The sequence below is a fragment of the Myodes glareolus genome, chromosome 17 (genome assembly GCF_982192425.1).
Source record: "Myodes glareolus chromosome 17, mMyoGla1.1, whole genome shotgun sequence".
NCBI classification, from domain to species: domain Eukaryota; kingdom Metazoa; phylum Chordata; class Mammalia; order Rodentia; family Cricetidae; genus Myodes; species Myodes glareolus.
This window is the reverse complement of record NC_142042.1, coordinates 62,457,427-62,476,062: the sequence shown is the minus strand read 5'-3', so window position 1 is coordinate 62,476,062 and position 18,636 is coordinate 62,457,427. Positions and strand designations below refer to the sequence as shown.

The following is an 18,636-nucleotide window of genomic DNA, read 5'->3' as shown; positions in this document are numbered from 1 at the left end:
GCCTTTCTAATTGTCACTGCTTTCCCCCCAGGTTCGCAGCTTCCTTGCTTCCATGGCTCCAGCACCATTCGCAATCTCAAAGAGAGATTCCACATGAGCATGACTGAGGAGCAGCTCCAGCTGCTGGTAGAGCAGATGGTGGATGGCAGCATGAGGTCCATCACCACCAAACTCTACGACGGTTTCCAGTACCTCACCAATGGCATCATGTGATACCCTTCTCAGGCCCAGAAGTGGTGGGATCGAAGGCACCCTTCCTAGGAGGACCCTTGCCTAAGAAACCCCAAATCAAAACCCTACCTATCTAACCACCTACTCAAGGGAAGGCAAGAAACACAAAGGATCATGTGGTAACCATGAGAGCTTGCCAAAGGGTAGGAGAGCCAACCACGGGGTCCAGACTTGCTGGGGCTCCCCCGCCTCCTGCTGGTGTCAGTATTATCACCTGACAGATTCCAGAGAACAGAGGTGATGAAGATGAAAAGGATGGGGGCCTTCTTCCCCTCTCCGGATTCTCAGAGGTTCTTTCTACAAACTGTCTTTTGTTTTCCCTGGGTCCCAGCAAGATGGGAGAAGGAGTGGGTTCTTGGTACCTAGGATGTAATCCTATGTTTGACCATGCTGCTGCCCAACTCTGTCCCCTCCCAGAGGCTGACCCCTAGCCCACATTCCCCCTGGCAGGTGGGTTCTAACCGTAGGGTCCTGCACTTGCTGAGGTTCCCCATCATGGGATTAAGGAAGGGAATTGTCATAATCCCTCTAATGTACTGAGGGTATTGGCCTAGCCATGGGGAATTTCTTACCCTGATCCTTTCCTCACACCCAGGGAAATAGCTCTCAATTTTTTTTTATTTTTAATTTTTGTTTGAAATAAAGTCCTTAGTTAGCCATCTGTGTCTTGTCTGAGTTACCTCTGGGGATGGGGGTTGGTGGAAGGGGCTAAATCCAGCATACGAAAGGCACCAAACACACAAGATGAAGATTACTTTTTCCATCTGTCTTGGTCAATACCACCTCTCCCCTGAAAAGGGCTCCCCCAGTTCAGACTCACCCCTCCTATCAGTACACATTGTCCAAATCACATAAAAAGAAAAGCCTGAATGGGGATTAAACCACAAGCAGTTTTAATAGTCTGGTTCTCTCCCTCTTATTTCTCCCAGTTAGTATTATTACTACAAGAATAAAGGATTCCTGAGAGCCTGTCCTCTCCTCTCCCTGGACCCCATTTGACAGGACTCATCCCCACCAACCCCCCACCCCTAGATTTCTGGGGGAAAAGACAAATGGAAGGCACTGCAGGGATTGGGGCGGGGTGTTAGTGCCAATGAGTGTTAAAGGAGGGGATACTAGGGCAGAACCCAGCACAGAGGAAGAAATCTAGCGGAGGGGTAGAAGCTAGACCCTGTACATCCTTCAGTTTCCCCTGTGCCTGTCTAGCAGGCTTCCCAAGGTCCTGTCCTCCCACCCAGTTATACACTGGGGGTCTGCAAAAGAATATTAGTGTTGGCTTCAGAAAGAAAGAAAGGGGAAGTCCACTTAAGTAGAATCCAGGGACCAAACCCAAGAGCGGGGTGGGGGGGGTGCAAGTTAATAGAACCCTCAAAAAGCCTTTCCCTCAGGGGCGAAAAGAATCAAACAAAATACATGTTAAACTTCCCAGCCCAGGGAGGAGACAGCAGCAGTGAAACCAAAGTTCCAGGGAAGAGGAAAGGCCAATCCTAGGCCTGGGACCTAGTTGTCCCCACTGCCTCCCTGACGGGCCCTGATAAATGCCATGCCATGAGTGCGGAAATGGGTCTTGAGATTCAGAGGGCTATCACAGCTCTTGCCACAGACCTTACAAGTCAGAGGGCCTCCAGAAGCAGGCAAAGGTGAATCTCCACCCTCTGGGTCAGAGCGTAATGGCGGAGCCTCTTCTTCCCCATCCCCTATCCCCAGGGCACTGGCTTTACCCCCAGCCCGTCTCTTCTTGTGGCTAATGAATCGGTGGCGGCTCAAGGAGCCTGGGGAAGCAAAGCACAAGCCACAGTCAAGGCACTGCTGCGTGCCACCATCTACCCGCAGCCCCACCACGACGCTCTGTTCCGCTGAGCCACTGCTCCTATAGCGCAGAGGCCCATGGCCTCCTGACCCAGGGCCACCCCGCAGGGACTTGGCTGGTGGCGTTGTACTGTCAGGTTCCTCACTGCATGAGTCAGAAGACTGGCGGCGTTTCCGTCCTGGGCCCTGGAGAAAAGTGGAAGAAACTGGGCCTCACCATCACCCTGGCTTCCTGAGACCAGGGCCTCACCAGTTTCTCACTCCCACGACATACCGTAAGGAGGACCTCGTCTTACCTGAGCTCTGCCACCAGAGCCTCGCACCAGGGTGCCTCCTCTGTTAGGAGGAGACTGGGTCCCAAGGGGCAAGCCATGTCGGACTTGGACATGCTTCTCCAGGATCAGACGACTACTGAAGGTACGCTTTCCCTCCGTGCAGTACCTAGCAGAGGGAAAGTGGGCAGCTTAGCATCAGAGGCAAAGACTCAGAGCTCCTGAGAGAAGGCTGCAGAGCAGACGGAGGCCTCGACCTTTGGCTCCCTCAAGCAGGAGGCAGGTGAACAGGTACTCTGGGAGTAAGGGTCACCTACCAGGTAGGAAAAGGGAATGATGAGTAAGGGTTACCTGCATGGGTAAACTCTCTTGATTCCCTCATGGTTGACCCTGACATGGCGCCTCAGGCTGGGGGCAGAGCAGAAGGAGCGCTCACACAGGCGACAGGGGAACTTTTTCACTGACTAAAGAGCAAGGGGTGGGAAATTTCAGTCACACGGGTCAACCCCAAGGTTACCCTCCAGTCTACCTTTCCCAGAGGAAACCCAGCTCACCTTGCCATGTTCCTTCTTCATGTGAGTCACATACTCATCACGCTCGGGAAACCAGGAATGACAAAGGCCACAAGTCCAGCCCCCAGGCCCACCACCCCCACCTTTGATGCCTTTGCTTCCCAGGTCCCGTCGGGGTCGTTTGGTTGGGCGAGGAGGCTCAGGGGAGCTGGGCAGTTCCTCTTCAGAAGATGAGGATTCCTCAGTAGCAGGGGCTGCCTCTGCCCGAGACACAGCCAGCTCCTCCGGCTCAGTCTTGGGGGTCAGAAGGGCATCTCCAGCCCCTTTCCCAACTGCCTCCTCCCCCAAGCATCCAGACTGGTGAGTATTCTGTAAGAGGAAGACAAGAGGAGTGGCTATGTGAAGGAGAGCCTGGCTTTGCCAAAGTCCTCGCTTCTCCCTACTCCCCGCTTCCAGAGGGTGATGTGGCTCTAGTTCAGGTCAACACAGCTAGCTACAGAGCCGGTCCCTAGCCCTTTGCTCCTCCTGTACCTTGAGATGTTCCAGCATGGTCCTTTTTTGGGCAAAAAGCAGAGGACAAGATGGACACTTAAAGACACTGACACGCTGGGGCAACAAGTGCTGGTCAAAGTGGGAGGAGAGAAGTGGTTTGTGAGTGAAGACTGTGTCACACATGGCACACTTATAGATCAGCCTGTGGAAGCAGAAAGGGCAGTGTAAGACATGATGGGGCAGCAGAGCCCTGCCCTGCGCCCCACCCTCCAGCCCACCCCTCCTTTTCAAGCTCCTTCCCCAGGTCTCACTTGGCTTGCTGGGTGAGGAAGCTGGGATGCTGGGAGTAGAGGTGGGCATGGGCGCTGGGTGCAGACTTGAAGGCCATGGGGCAGATGGGGCACTTGTGGAAAACTTCGCAGTGTGATGCCTGTATGTGGGACTTGATGGAGTTCACACCCCCAAACACCACTGCACAGCTGGGGCACCTTAGAGAGGAAGGGGAAGTGCAGTGAGGCAGGGGCATCTCCAGCACCTCACTTGTTGCTGAGGATGAGGTGGACTGCAGGCGGCAGAGAAAGGGAGGAGGGCCAACTGTCCCCAGAGGTCTGAGGACGCAGAGCTGGAGCTCCAGAAGGAGCCCTGCTCTCCACTGCTCTCATGGCGCATGACTTGAAGGCAGAGTATGACACAATAGAGCCAAGGGGCAGGAAAAATGATGGCTCTCCTTGAGAACCCATCTAAAAGGTTGCTGTAAGGAGATGCTGAAGTCCTATGGGGAGATGAGTATGAGGCACCTGTATCCTACACGGCGAGAGAAATGCAGGCAGGCCTCTCGAAGATGGGTCTGAAAATTGGCTTGAAGAAAGTTGCCCCCACACTCAGGACAGACGTGTGGGGGGCGATTCTTATGTGTGCGCTGGTGGGCACTGTAGCTGCAACGATTGGGGAGCATCATGGGACAGGATGGGCATACCTGTCAAGAGGTTAAACAAGGTTAATTGATGAGGGGTGCCCTGTACCCCATTACTTTACCTAAGCAAGCTCTTAGTACCTTCTTGGATTTTACCTCCATAGTGTCTGGCTGTCCCTTCCCCAAGAGAAATGATAGACAACTCACATTGCTGGTAGACCCAAGTGCAGGAGGGCCCAGCTGCTGGAAGTGGGCTGCCATGCCAGCCTTGTCCCGGCATTGCTCCTTGCACTCCAAACAACGAAAGCACGTGTAAGCAGAGGCAGCAGCGGGAGCAGGTGGTTCTGTCGGGAGTGGGAGCACAGGGGCTTCAGTGGCAACTGTAGTAATGGTTGAGGAGGTGACAGCCCCCTCCCCCTTGCTCAAAACAGGCAAGGTCAGAGGTCCAGGAATAGGTGGGACAGCCACAGGCAGCAGGGGTGTGATGTCTGGCTGGCCCACCATCTGGTCGAGGGCTACAGGCCTCATGACCAAATGTGAGCACTGCATGACAAGCCCCTTGTCCTTGTGTTCACGGGCATGCAGGAGTAGGCTACACTTGTTGAAGAAGACCAGGCGACGGGCACAGTGGTTACAGGTGACCTCTATGCGCATGCTTCTGCGATCATAGTGCCGTGCCAGGCTCTTCTCCAGCGAGAAGGCATCCCCACACTCAAGGCAGCGGTAGCCTGTTGGAGGCAGGGCCAGCCCAGCCTCAGCTGGTGGACTCAGGTTCGGTCTATAAGCAGGCAGGAGATTCTTGCTGTTGAGGATCTTGTTGAAGGCCTCGACCAGGCTGGACTGGGTCCGAGAGATCACTGAGCCACCTGCTATGCCTGGCCCCGTAGCAGACTTGGAAGGCTGTACCATCACCACTGAGGCACCATTCACCTTCTGTCCCCCAAGGCCTAACCCTGTCCGCACCTCAGCCTTTGGCAGAGTTTGGGGTACCAGCCCTAACACACTCTTAGTCATAGTCTTAGGGCTGGTGGCATTCCCCCCTGGCAGAACCACAGCTTTGCGGGCAACACTAGCTGCCATTAACATGGCAGTGCTAGCATTCTGGATGGTGGCCACAGGCAGCACTGTGCCTTTCAGCCTCGTGCCATCACCCAGTTGGACACTCACCACCTTTGGACCCTCAGGGGCTGGAGTTACAGGAGACAGTTTCAGGAAGCTAGCCTCAGCCAGGAAAGCTCCCTCAGTCAAAGGGGCAGGGGGATCAGGTTCTGAGGGAACCCGGGTTACAGTTCTTGTGATATTCCCACAGGATGTTTTAATAGTCTTGATCCGCACCTTGAGGGGTCTAGAAGAGCTGGAAGAGGTAGGGGAATCATTGCTGTCCTCATCTGCAGCCTCAGCTCCACTAGAGGGGCTCTGGGGACTTCTTGGAGGAGACTTCTCCACTGCTCCCTCATCATCTTCCTTCAGAGGTTTACAGCTAGATGCCTTTTCAGGGGAAGCAGGAGGGCTCTGGTGTCCTGGAGACTGCTTGAAGGACATTCCAGCCACCTGCGGAGGTGAGGCGCTGGCAGGGATGCCTGCTGCCTCAGGGCTGGAACCTGAGCTTCTTGTAGTAGTTTGGCCCTGGGTATGGTGGGGACTGCAGCTTTCCTGTTTCAAGGCCCCTTCTGGCAGGAGAGAACTAGGAGGCAGCAGGGCTGAGCCATTTTCTGGGGCCAGCACAAAAGGAGTAGAAAAAGGAGGTGGGATCATGTCACCATCCCGAGGTGGGGAAGATTCAGGAGGTCGGGGATCTGGGTGATCCCCTGGTTCAGACCCAAAATGAGCAAAGAGGTCCAGGGATGTTTTGCCTTCCATAGCTTTTTCTTTCCAAGCATTCCCATTGGTAGCAGCTGGAGAATGGGGGGTTTCTGAGAGGGATGGCTCAGGACCCCTAAATCCATTCTGCATCAGACAAGACCCCACAGGTCCTTCCTTAGTTACATCCCCAGCCTTGGTCTCTTCTCCTGAAGTCCCAGGCAGGGTCTCACCCTGCTCTGGACACACTGTGTTCTTGACAATGACACTGACGGTGGAGGTATCTGGTGGCTGCGGAAGGCCATGGTCAGAGGCCTCAGCTAGACTCTCAGGGTCATCCACAGTAGCTGCCGCCGCTGCTCTCTCTTCAGAATCACCTCCTACACTAGGTTCTGGCTTCCCTTGGCCTCCTGGCCCCTCGTTTTCTTCTGGCCCAGAGTGAATGGCTTCATTTGCATCAATGTCAGGGATGTCAAAAGCAGCAAGGAGGTCATCAAAATCAGGTGTCTTCATGTCCCCCATAGCGACAGGTCCCAGACCTAATAAAAGCAGTAAGATTGAGAAGAAACTGGGATGTCTGAAATAGAGACCTTGAACCTCCCTCTCTCAGTAACTCTGTATTTATCCCCTCCAACTTGGTAATCTCCACCACACTGAATGGCGAATCCTAGAGAACTTTTGGAGGTAACTAAAGTCAGGTTAGTGGGAAAACACCAGATAATGCCAGCATAAAAACCCAGAGGAAACCAGAAAGAGAGTCTCAGAAATACAAAGAGTAATAGAAGTTAATGGTTCTCAGAGACATCTCCACAGAAACCAGATCTGTGCCAGGCACAGGACCAATTAACCAATAGGAATATTAAGGAGGACGACAGACAAAATGCTCTAGGTTTCTGGACTTATTTGTGTCAGCATGGGATCAATTCATATTCTTCATGGAATATGAACTGGGGGTCCATAGAGATCTGAAGACCATTATACAAAGAAGGAGAGATTAAAGCTAAGACTGAAATTGCTCTTCTTTTAGCTTTATCACTGCGGTTCAACAAGTTACTTCATTGCCTTACTTTTGCTCTTTCAAAGAGGGCACAAGTAACTCACTTATCAAAAGTTCTTCTAGAAGCAGAAGATTGTATGCTTGAGTGTCAAGTCCAGAATACAATTTATTATTGCAGCTGGTCCAGATTAAGGGCATGTGAGGTCAAAGAGAAGCTGGCTGCACTGGAAGGAGTATACCCTGGCCACCAAGGGCTAGAGTCAGAGATAAGGGTCATCTAAAGTCATCTGTGAAAGACCTGGAGCCACTCCTGGCACCTAGAGCTCTACCATGGTCAGCAGGGAGAAACAGATTCAAGGGAGGAAAGAAGAGGACACAGAAAGAGGCAAAGAAAGGGAGAGGCATAGTCACACAGGCCCCAACTGTGTACTTTCTTGTCACAAACACCTGCTGCTTGCTCACCTACCTTCCCCAGAGTGTCTTTCCTCCTCCCTCCTCCTCCTTGCTCTCTCAGGGTTAAAACTCCAGGGTATAAGCTGATCCACACAGCTGTCACAATGGGGAAGCTCCTCCTTCCCTCTGTCATTGCTACTCTGAGCACCTCACCTAGTCTACCTCCTAACTCAAACTCCATCTTCTCAGGCAACAGTAGCCTAGGAAGTCTCTCCCAACCTTAACCAGATCCAATAGGGATGGAGGGGGAGTAAGTTCCACAAGATTTCTATGCCACTAAAGCAACAAGGAGGCCAGCCTGGAGACTATGGGAGACCCAAGCTCTAGCCTCCATCGATTCTTTACCATAAGTATTTCTGTAGGAAATGGAGAAAGGATAAATTCGCTCCCTTATATGTTCCCTGCCCAGGATGCAAGCCATTTCCCAGGGCCAATTCTCTCACCTCTTTCCAGCCTTCAGACTGTAACTGGAGATAGTCCCAGCAGGTGGCGGCTGGCATTGCATGGACCAAGGTGGGGGTGGGGGGCAAGGGTACCAACTAGAGGAAGAAAGGGGAGTCCTCCTTGCACCTTACCCACTTCGTGCAGGGTTTAACAAAGCCATTAGCTCTGCCCAGATGAATCGCTAGGTCCCTCTTCAGTTCGGCTCCCTCAGGTCTGGAGACCTAGGCTACCTTCCCACTTAAGCTCCCAGCAGAGAGGGTCGGTGGTGTACAAAGCCAACTAAGAAAACACCTGCTAAGTGGCCTCTCCCAACCACCTCCCTCTAGCGTGCAAGTGACTTGGAGGTCATCCGATAGCCACCTGGAGCAGACAGTGGGCCAAGCGGAGAGGCTTAGGGCCGATGAAGATCCTCCACTCAGCCGCCAGGTCTCTGGAGCTACCATCTCCCTACCCGCTTTGCCCTCTGTCCCCCAAAAGCAGAAAGAAGGGGTCTAATACGAAGAGGGCGAACAGACCCGCGTCGGGTGGGGGCTCCACTGCCCTTTGCCCAAGGCCTGCAGCGCAGAGCAAAGCCAAGGGGCCAGGGCCCGGCCGGGGGCGATTAGGTTGCGGCCAAGCTGGGCAGCATTAAGTCCCTGCCATCTGCCAGGGACTGGAGCGGGAAGCAAGCCCGGGGTTTCGGGTAGGGGACGAGAAGTACATAAAAAAACTGGAGGGTAAACTGAGGCGAGTGGTGCTTCTTTCACTTTCACCGGCTAAGAACTCAAGGCAGGGCCTTGGCCAGGCCAAGCCCTTTAGATCTGCGGCGCTGCACATCGGGGGCCAGGACTCCCCGGCAGTGGGGAGTGGCACGAGGGGAGTGGAGACACATGAGGGGGCGGTCCCTGCGTGACTCGAGGCTCTGCAGCCAGCCAGGTCAGACCCAACTCGAACCTGGTCCCCCTTCTCCTCCGCGCACCGCGCAGCCTGCCCTGGCTCCAATCCCCTGAGGCTCTCTCGAGACTCGAGTGACTGCAAGGAGCGCAGCGGGTTCGGGGCGCCAGCTCGAGTCCTGCCGGGGCCCGGACGCTGACCCGCACCCAGTCGGGATGCAGGCTCCGCTCTGGCTGGGCCCAATTCCCCCGCCCCCACCGCCCGGCACGGACACCATTTTAGGTCGCGACATCCCGCAGCCTCCAGTCCCCCGACCGCACTCCGACTGCCTCTCGGTCTAGGAGAGCCAGGACTTAGGGGTCCCGGACCCCCCTCCCACGTTACCGGGCTAGGGGCAGTGCTTTCAACAGTCTTGAGTTCCCACCAGCGGTCCTCGAGGACGGAGGCGGCGACCCCGCCAGGCAAGCAGCCGCCCCAGGGGGCGGCGCGGAGAAGGGGGTAGTTGACCAAGTGGGGGAGGGGCAGGGGCATTTACCCGCCCCCCCGGGGGGCGGAGCCAAGGGCGGGTATTCGCGGCGAGCACGCTTACTTGTTCCGATCCTAGTGCGGGCTGAGACCCCAGGGCCTCCGCCCGGTTCCAGCCACCACCGCTGCTGCCGTCGCCGCCGCCCTCCCCGCGGCCGCCGCTACTTCCTGCTTCTCTCCGCTTCGGCCTCCCCTCTCCCTCAGCTCCCTCCGCGCTCCTGGTCCGGGCTGCCCGCTTTCATACTCGCCATTGGCCAATGGCCCCGTCGTTCAGCACTGAGCCCCACCCAGCCCCGCACGGGGTTGGCCCTCCGTACCCCGCTCGGAACTGGCCCCTCATAGTCTTCTCGCCATGATTGGACGAAGGGCCTGGACCCTGTGGAGAAGCCTCTCGTCATTGGCTGCTCCGGAGTCCACCTGCCCCATCTGCGTAGCTCGAAGGCCATTGGCCCGCGCCGCTGTCGCTCGGCAGGAAGCCTGCCTCGGTCTCCGCTCTGGGACGCGAGGGCAGCCGAGCCCCGAAGCGTGGCCGTCCCCTCGCTATTGGTGACTCGGAGCTGGACGCTGTGTCTCATGTATGCAAACTTAGGAACTCGAGCCGTGCGGCGCGCGCCGGAGGGGAACTCGTCGGCTCCGCGGAACCTGCGTGTTTTTAAGTGTTCGTGCCGTTTCCTCAAGCAAAGCCGCAGTCGCAAGGATGCGGGGCAGGGGTCACAAAACGGGGCGCCACCCCCAAACATTACGTCATCGAGGTGACCGTTCCCTCGCGATCCTCGCAGTGTCTAAACTGCTTTGCCATGCTGAGGGATGCCGTCCTCGCGTGGGTCAGCCTCTGGACGTACGCACCACGCGCAGCTCCTCCCTCTGCGGGGGAGCCGGACAGGCCGCGGGATTCTGTGTGTAGAAGAAACCGGAACCCGGGACCTGGGACTTGAGACGCGCTGCGGACCGGAAGTGGGGGAGGTGATGTCGGGAGTGCTGGCGTGGCCTGGGCCACATCCAAAGAGCTCAAGGTGGTTTGCTGATAGGCCCCTTCCGCGAGAGGAGGAGGGAGGCCAGCCCTGTTTCCCAGTTCAGAGCGCTTTCTCTCCCCGCCCCCGGCACGATGGCGTTTAGGTTCAGGTTGAGCTTTCCCGCGCTCTGACGCCCCGCCCCCTGGAGGCGGGGAAAAGGGAGGAGTTGCTGGAGAGATGAATCTCCTTGACACTCACCCATCTGCACGCTTTCGCAGGATCCATCTGCAAGCCCAGTGTGCCACCTGGCGCACACGCTCCAGCCTGGCTGCGCGCCGCCGCCGCCCACCGCGAACGCAGCCGCTCCGAACAAGAGGTTTTTTTGTTTTTGTTTTTAAGATTGTGTGTTATTTTCACATTTTGCAATGTTGGGAGTGGAACCCGGGGTGACCCATTCCAGGCAAGCAATCCACCAACTTAGCAACGTGTCGAATTTTTGTTTTGTTTTGTTTTTTGTTTTAGCGACACCGAGAAATGAACCTAGAGAGTCGCACATGCTAGACAAGTGCGCCAACACTAAATCCATCCCCTGTCTTTCACTTTCCGAGACTGGGTTTTCACCAAGGTTGTCCTGCCTGCCTGGTAACGGGTTACACTGCTGCGCCACCAGGCCCAGAGTCTGGTAAAGCTTTTAAAAGGAGACTATTACCTGCCCTTGGGTCCCAGCAATCTCAGGCGCCGCCTAGGAGCTACTACTAGTGATTCGCTATTAAGGCTGCAAGTGTGAATTCGAACTCTAGATGAGAATCTTGGAACCACCACATTCCACATGATGGCGTCAGGCAAGTCGTTCTACCTCCCTGAACCTATTGTCTCATGAATAAAATGGTAATCATAATATCCACCTGCCAAGATTAGTTTTGCAAGAATGAAAAGCTTAGCGTGCAGAAGTGCTATTTATAAAATGATAACAAGCGGATGAATGCAGCAGCCTCCACCTCACCTGCCGTCCTTCTCTGCAGGTGCCACAGCTCCCAGCGCTCCTCGCTCTGAAGAACTAATTGAGAGTTTACTGGAGAGCTAAGGATGTGGCTCAGTTGCTTGTATTTTATAAACCTGCGACGGTGGCTCATGCTTAGAATCCCAGCACTTGGGAGGTGGAGGTAGGAGTATGGATAGTGTAGATAGTGCACAGGGGACTTTATGGCACTGAAACTCCTAGGTGAAACACTATAGTAATAGACACATGACATCCTGCATTTGTGAAAAATCATATAAATCTATTAGTTAATTCTAGTTAATTATGCACTGATATATGGGACTGGAGAAATGACTCAGTAGTTAAGAGCCCTGGCTGCTCTTCCAGAGGACCCAGGTTTAATTCACAGCACCCACGTGACAGCTCACAACTGTCTATAAATCCAGTGGCAGGGGGTCTGACACCTTGACACACATTCATGCAGACGAAACGCCAGTGTGCATAATATAATAGATAATTCAATATAATAATAATGCATCAATATGGTTTATCAACTGAAATATATATAAGAAATACATATATAAGATAATAAGGGAAATTGGTGAGAGGGAATATATGGGCTCTATTTTTTTTGCCAAATTTTTCTATAAACATAAACATCTCTAAAGTATATTTAATAGCAAAATTTCAGCCAGGCACTGGTGGCACACACCTTTAATCCCAGAAGCACAGACAGATGAATCTCTTGAGTTGGAAGCCAGCCTGGTCTACAGAGCAAGTTCCTGGATGGCCAATGCTATACAGAGAAATCCTTTCTCAATAAACCATGTTTTAAAAAATTCAAAACCAGGAATATTTTTAAATTCAAAAACAAAATTTCAAAGCATGGAAGGAAGCCAGGAAGTGTGTGAGGATTGTGGTTTTAGATAGGGTGGATGAGCGAAGACTTTTGGTAATAATGCAGCTAAATGGTCCCAGAAGAGCCAACTATCTGGGTCAAGAGCGGTCCAGGAGGAAGATATAAAAGGTCCTTGGGGGAGTGTAAAATAAAGGGGTCGGCAGGAGGGGGATCTGGAGGCTGCTTAAAGGATCTTTCCTGCTTGCCAGAGATGGGCAGATCTCTTGTGAGTTTGAGACCAACCTGCTCTAGAAGGAGAGTTCCAGGATGGCCAGGGTTACACAGAGAAACCCTGTCTGGACAAACTTGGGGGGGAGGGGAAAGGAAGGAAGGAAAAAAGAAAGAAAGACAAATATATGGTACTATCTATTTTTTGCCAAATTTTTCTATATAAATATGTCTAAAGTATATTTCAAAAAAAAAAAACCCAAAATACATCTGTAAGCCCACTGGAAAGGCTGAGGCAGAAAGATCACAAGTTTATTCTAGCCTGGGCTATCCAGTAAGACCCTGTCTCTAAGTTTAAAAGTAGACCTGGAGAGATGGCTCAGTGGTTAAGAGCACTTGCTGCTTTTGGAGAAGACCCAGGTTTGGTTCCCAGCACCCATATGGTGGCTCACAGCTGTCTGTAACTCCAGCTCCGAGGGATCCAGCCCCCTCTTCTATCCTCATGCATCAGACACACACACACAGTGCACCTACATACATTCAGACATCACTCAAAAATATAAATTTTAAAAAAGAGACACACGGAGACAGACTGACCTGGGGATGTAACCCAGCAGTGGAACTTTCCTGAGATGTCCCTCTAGCCTGACACCAGAGGAAGAGAAAGCAACCTCCACTAGCTGTGAAACCCCGCTGGGTTATACCGGCCGGACTCCGGAGTTTTCACTTAGCCCCTAGGCCTTCCTTTGTGTTACAAATACCTTTTGTTGTCCCATGTGAATCTTGACTGGGAGTTTCCCATGGATACAAAGCCTATGCAAAACTTGGTTTAGAAGAAATCCGGAAAACTGAGGTACCTCATGAATCAGGCATTTGCACCTGGCGTTGTATTGTCAGAAGCTTCTATCAGTTTGTTTTGAGATATAGAAATCTACTAACTAAAGCGTAAATACAGGAAAAAATAAAGATGCTGGAAGGCACTTCAGACAGCCCCCTGAAGTCACAGAGGTTAAGTTCATTCTCGTGTCTCTGAGTCTTCATCTTACGATCCCGCATAAACCCACACATCCGAAATATTTGCAACACATGTGTAAGGCCCTAGCTTCATTTCTGCACCACAAGAAGAAGTGGGAGCTGAATATAGTAACCTAGTTTCCCAGCACATGGAAGGAGGCTGCAGGAGGATCAGAAGTGATCCAGGACAGCCTGGTCTCCATGAGACCTTATCTCAGCAGATGAAGACGATAATGAAGATCTGGGTGGATGTGAAGATTGGAAGAAGGTAAAGTCCATGGATCATCCAGAGGAGCTCCAAGCTTTCCAGGAGACTAAGGAAGAAAAGCAAAAACAGCAAGGGGGAACCAAGAGAATTCTGAAACTTTACAACCAAAGTCGCTGTTCCTAGAGGAAAGGAAAAGTGGTAACTGACAGGTACCATTCACATTAGTGGGATGAGAGTTGTCCCTGTGCACGAAAGCAAATTGGAGGTCTTCAGTGATCTTGAAGAGAACAGACACGGCATGTTAACAGGGACAAAGCTTGTGTAGTATGAGTTCATAAGAATGGAGGGGGGGCCTAGGCCCTCTGCATGTGTGTGCCACAGTTGTGTGGCTCGGTCTGTTTATAAGGCTCCTAGCAGTGAGATCAGGGTCTGTCCCTAGTGCTTAGGTGACTTTTGGGAGCCTGTTCCCCATGCTGAATTACCTTGCCCAGACTTTATGCGGGGAGAAGCTTGATCCTATCTGAACTTGATGTGCCATGCTTTGCACAAGTCCATAGAAGACCTGCCCCTTTCTGAATGGAGACAGCAGTGGAGTGGATGCGGAGAGGGGGAGATGGGAGCTGAGGGAAGGGGACAGGAGAGGAGGAAGGGGAGACTGTAGTTGGTATGTAAAATAAAGGGGAAAATGTTAATAGAAAAAAAGAAGAAAAAAGAATGGAGAAGGGGCCGGGCAATGGTGACACTTGCCTTTGATCCCAGTGCTTGGGAGACAGGCAGGTGGATCTTTGAATTCGAGGCCAGTCTGGTCTACAGAGTGAGAGTGAGTTCCACAACAGCCAGAGCTACACACACAAAGAAACTCTGTTGTGGGTTTGGGGTGTGTGTGTGTGTAGGTAGGATGCCGGACCATGGTAATGTAATCATTTAATCCCAGTATTTGTGAGCCTGAGCCAGTCTGATGTACATGAGACCCTTCCTCAAAACAAAACAAAAAATGGAAAGAGCTGTCAAGATGACTCTGATTGACCCTGTGATCCCACAAGGTGGCAGAAGAGAACCAAGAATTCTCTTCTGACCATGTGTGCTCTGTGGTGGCACATGCGTGCTTACACGCACACTTTTAAAGGGAGGAGGGAGGAACATTAGCTAGGCAACCATTTCAAAGGGGAGAAAACAGGGAAGCAACAGCTTTCGGAGAGGGTGGGGCTGTTGGCGGTGCTGGAGACTGAGCTCAGCAGCACAGATTGGGCATGTACTTTACCACTGAGCTATATCCACAGCCTAAATAGAACTTTAAAAAGTTAGGTGTGTGTGTGTGTACTGTGTGTAAGAGTACCCTCCGGGGCCAGAAGAAACGCTGGGTTCCCCAGAGCTGGAGTTACCGGCAGCTGTGAGATGGGTGCTGGGAACCAAACAGGTCCTCTGGAATAGCAGTAACCACTGCCAATTGGGCCATCTCCCCAGCACCAGAAATAACTTGTCTCATTTTATTTTGTTTAATTGCTTTAATATTTTGTATATGTAGGAGCCAGCCACGATAAGCTAAATATTTTGCCTGCATGTGCTACATGTCTGTGTTACACATGCATACAGTGCCATGGGAAACCAGGAAAGGGCACCAGATCTCCTGTGACTGGAGTTACAAATGGTTGTGAGCCACCAGGTGCTGGGACTAGGACCCAGATCCTCTGGAAGAGCAGCCAGTAACTGCTGAGCCATGACTCCAGCCCCTAGCTGTGTGTGTGTGTGTGTGTGTGTGTGTGTGTGTGTATTGGGGGCTGGGGTCAAGGCAGTTCCCTGCCCCTGTGAATCCCTTGAATGTGTGATCCTCCCTGCTTCTGCCTCACAAACACAGAAATTACAGACAGACTTGCACCACCACATCTGGGAGAGAGGGACTTTTAAAATGAAGAAATTGAGCCTGGGATTATAGCTCACTTAGTAGGTAGAATGCTTGCCGAGCATTCATGAAGCCATGGGTTTGAGCCCTAGAGCGCTGTAAACTATAACACTATAAAACTAGGCATGGTGGCTCAAGTATGTAAACCCAGCATCTCAGAGGGAGACAAGAAGAGCAGAAGGTAAAGGCATTCTCATAGTTACATAGGAAGTTTGAGGCTGTCTGTGCTGCTTTAGACTGTCTCAAAAACCAATATAATAATAGTAGTAGAATAGATAAAGTATGTTATTAGGACACCACAGGCAAAGGTCTTGTAAAGGAAAAGACTGAGAGTACAACAGGAAGATGATTCTTTAAAAGGCCCTGGAAAAGTTGGGTATTGTGGCACACACCTTTAATCCCAGAACTCAGGAGGCAGGGGCAGGTGGATCTCTGATTTTTGAAATCACTCTGGAACACTTCATGAATTTGTGTGTCATCCTTGCACAGGGGCCATGATAATCTTCTCTGTATCAATCCAATTTTATATAGACCCACCTGGAAATTGGAAACAGACAAGATCCATCGCCTGACAAAATTTGGGAGCATGGGGGAGGGGAGAGGGATAGAAAAAGAGGAAGAGGAGGGGAGAAGGGGAGGGTTGAGGAGAACTTGAGGGAATAGGATAGTCAAGATGGAGGAAGAACAGATATGAGAGCCAGGAAAGAGATATCTTGATTGAGGGAGCCATTATGGGGTTAGCAAGAAACCTGGCTCTAGAAAAATTCCCAGGAATCCACAAGGATGACCCCAGCTAAGACCCTAAGCAATAGAGGAGAGGGTACCCGCACTGGTCTTGCCCTGTAGTCAGACTGATGAATATCTTAAATATCACCATAGAACTTTCATCCAACAACAGATGGAAACAGAGGCAGAGACCCAAATCAGAGCACTGGACTGAGCTCCCAAGGTCCAGTTGAAGAGTGGAAGAAGTGAGCAAGGAAGTATGAGCAAGGAAGTCAAAACCACGAGGAGTTCACCCACTGAGACAGTTTGCCTGAGCTAATGGTAGCTCACCAACTCCAACTGGACTGGGAGTGAAGGAGCCTGGGATCAAACTAGTCCCTCTGAATGTGGTTGACAGTTGGGGCAGACTGAGGGGCCAAGGACAGTGGAACTGGGATTTGTCTCTACTGCATGTTCTGACTTTTGGGATCCTATTCTCTTTGGATGTGAACCTTGCTCAAACTAGATGTAGTAGGGAGGGCCTTGGACTTTCCACAGGGCAGGGTGCCTTGCCCTCTCGTAGGATTGGAGTGGGTGGGGGGAGGGTGTCTGGAGGGAGTGGAAATTTGAATTGGTATTTTTTAAAGTAATAAAATAAAATAATAATAAAAAGAAAAGGAAATCACTCTGGTCTACATAGTGAGACCCTGTTTCACTCCACCAGTGTCCTATATGAATCCCAGGAGCCACACCAACACTGGGTACTTTCACTAGAACTCTTAGACTTAGATATTGTAATTTGGGGGATCTCATTTGGCTTTATTTATAGTTCTTGATTAGAAAACTATATTAAGGGCCAGGGAGATGGCTCAGCAGGTAAAGGAGCTTAAGGCCCAGCCTGAAAGTTGAGTTTGATCCATGGAACCTACATAATGAAGAGAGAGAACTGCCTCCCTTATGTTGACCACTGACATTCACATGTGCCACTAGAACACACGCATACACACACACACACACACACACACACACACCAGTGAATCAAATGTAATTTTTTGCTTGTTTCTTTTGAGTCACAGTTTTTCTATATAGTCCTGGCTGTCCTCAGACTCAGAGATTGAGCTACTTCTGCCTCCCAAGTGGTGGGATTAAAGGTGTGTTCCACCACTGCCCAGCTATAAATCTAAAATGTTAATGTTATGTGAATCAACTTTTCATTTTTCTGTTTTCTTTATTTTTTATTAATTAACTGTGCCTGACTCTCATTATATTAACCATTTGGATCTCCTCTTTTCCAAAGTGTTTTTTGAAGTCTTTCCCCCATGATTTCATTGTTCTTACTGATTATGAGTGATTTGGCTGGGGTTTTGCTCTCAGACAAGATCTCCTAACAGAAAAGATTGGCCTTCAACTTCTGGTGCTCTTCCCACTCAAGATGTAAAGTGTCTAAGGTTGGGAGACATAAAAGCTTAAATTGTTTGACTAAAAAAATGTTTTGAGGTCTAAAAAAGATAGTTTTAGGATGGTAATGCAAGTTATATTAAAAATTCATTAGTGTAATCTAGATAATAAGAGTATTTTCTCTGAATATGCCAAATACAAATACAAATACATGGGCTTAACATGGTGTTAAAACCTTTTCTTTTTTATTTAGACAAATAGGGAGAAATGTTGTAGAATAATCTTTTTGTACACTGTGAAGATGTGTCATTCTGATTGGTTTAATAAAAATCTGGACAGTCAATAGGTAGGCAGAATTTCCAGACACGGGATGCTGGGAAGAAGAAGGGTAGAGTCCCAAGGAGACACGGAGAAAACATAACATGTAGGAAATGAGGTAACAGGGGCTGGAGAGATGGCTCAGTGGTTAAGAGCATTGCCTGCTCTTCCAAAGGTCCTGAGTTCAATTCCCAGCAACCACATGGTGGCTCACAACCATCTGTAATGAGGTCTGATGCCCTCTTCTGGCCTGCAGGCATACACGCAGACAGAATATTGTATACATAATAAATAAATATTTTTTTTTAAAAAGGAAATGAAGTAACAAGTCATGAGCCACATTGCAGGACATAAATTAAGAGAAATGGGTTAATTTAAGTTATAAAAACTAGTTAGGAACAAGCCTAAGCTATCAACCGACCTTTCATAATTAACAAGAAATCTCTGTGTAGTTACCTGGGAGCTGGCAGGACAGAGAAAGTCTCGAAACAAGTGAGCACCTGCCCTGTGTGGTTCCAGCCTCTGCTCCTGCCTCAAGCTCCTGGCCTGGCTTTCATCAGAGAGATTGTTACCTAAAGTGTAAGATGAAATAAGCCCTTTTCCTCTCCAAGGTGCTTTTGGTCAGAGTGTCCTACACAGCAACAGAGAGCAGGCTAGAGCATGTGGCCGTTTTCTTGAACCCCAGACCCCTCTAAACACTACTGTATTTAACACACAGCATCTGTTAGTCCTGGGGGAAGAAGTGCTGTGGGATTTGCTAGCAGGAGGCTTTCT

The 18,636-nt window shown here is 50.9% G+C and overlaps 2 protein-coding genes and 1 non-coding gene across 10 annotated transcripts in view; 1 reads left to right on the top strand and 2 right to left on the bottom strand.

Annotated features, from left to right (window-relative positions):
• The window catches only part of Pi4kb (phosphatidylinositol 4-kinase beta), a 36,369-nt gene extending 35,479 nt beyond the window's left edge, over positions 1–890 (top strand). For all 5 annotated transcript variants that reach the window (XM_048427844.3, XM_085678021.2, XM_048427848.3 and 2 more), the window contains one exon: positions 32–890. In XM_048427844.3, coding sequence (XP_048283801.2) covers positions 32–213 — 182 coding nt within the window. In that variant the 3' untranslated portion in view covers positions 214–890. The remainder of the gene's footprint in view (positions 1–31) is intronic.
• A 211-nt stretch (positions 891–1,101) lies between these two features.
• Positions 1,102–9,538, bottom strand: Znf687 (zinc finger protein 687). 4 transcript variants are annotated; one of them, XM_048427842.3, is made up of 10 exons: positions 9,386–9,509; positions 7,923–8,018; positions 4,437–6,568; positions 4,114–4,292; positions 3,628–3,804; positions 3,356–3,518; positions 2,867–3,193; positions 2,664–2,776; positions 2,337–2,481; positions 1,102–2,226 (listed from the first exon to the last, which is right to left on the bottom strand). In XM_048427842.3, exons 3-10 carry the CDS (start codon positions 6,549–6,551, stop codon positions 1,732–1,734), a joined length of 3,714 nt encoding a protein of 1,237 aa, XP_048283799.2. In that variant the 5' UTR covers positions 6,552–6,568; positions 7,923–8,018; positions 9,386–9,509; the 3' UTR covers positions 1,102–1,731. The 4 variants fall into 4 exon arrangements, with proteins under 4 accessions (XP_048283799.2, XP_048283798.2, XP_048283796.2 ...); XM_048427841.3 differs by lacking the exon at positions 9,386–9,509 and adding an exon at positions 9,181–9,292; XM_048427839.3 differs by lacking the exon at positions 7,923–8,018 and having other exon boundaries at positions 9,386–9,538.
• Positions 9,539–15,885: 6,347 nt separating this feature from the next.
• LOC125396147 (U6 spliceosomal RNA) lies at positions 15,886–15,990 on the bottom strand. The gene has a single exon (XR_007230726.2). It is a non-coding gene; the product is annotated as a U6 spliceosomal RNA (small nuclear RNA).
• Positions 15,991–18,636: the final 2,646 nt, after the last annotated feature.

Bases quoted from the DNA above. Each gene is read 5' to 3' on its own strand.
- Znf687 (XM_048427839.3), bottom strand. From the start codon at position 6,551: ATGGGGGACATGAAGACACCTGATTTTGATGACCTCCTTGCTGCTTTT. The intron at 2,482-2,663 runs GTAACCCTTACT...TCCCTCTGCTAG, and splicing joins AAGAGAGTTTACCCATGCAG to GTACTGCACGGAGGGAAAGC. The intron at 2,227-2,336 runs GTAAGACGAGGT...ACTTTTCTCCAG, and splicing joins GCTCTGGTGGCAGAGCTCAG to GGCCCAGGACGGAAACGCCG.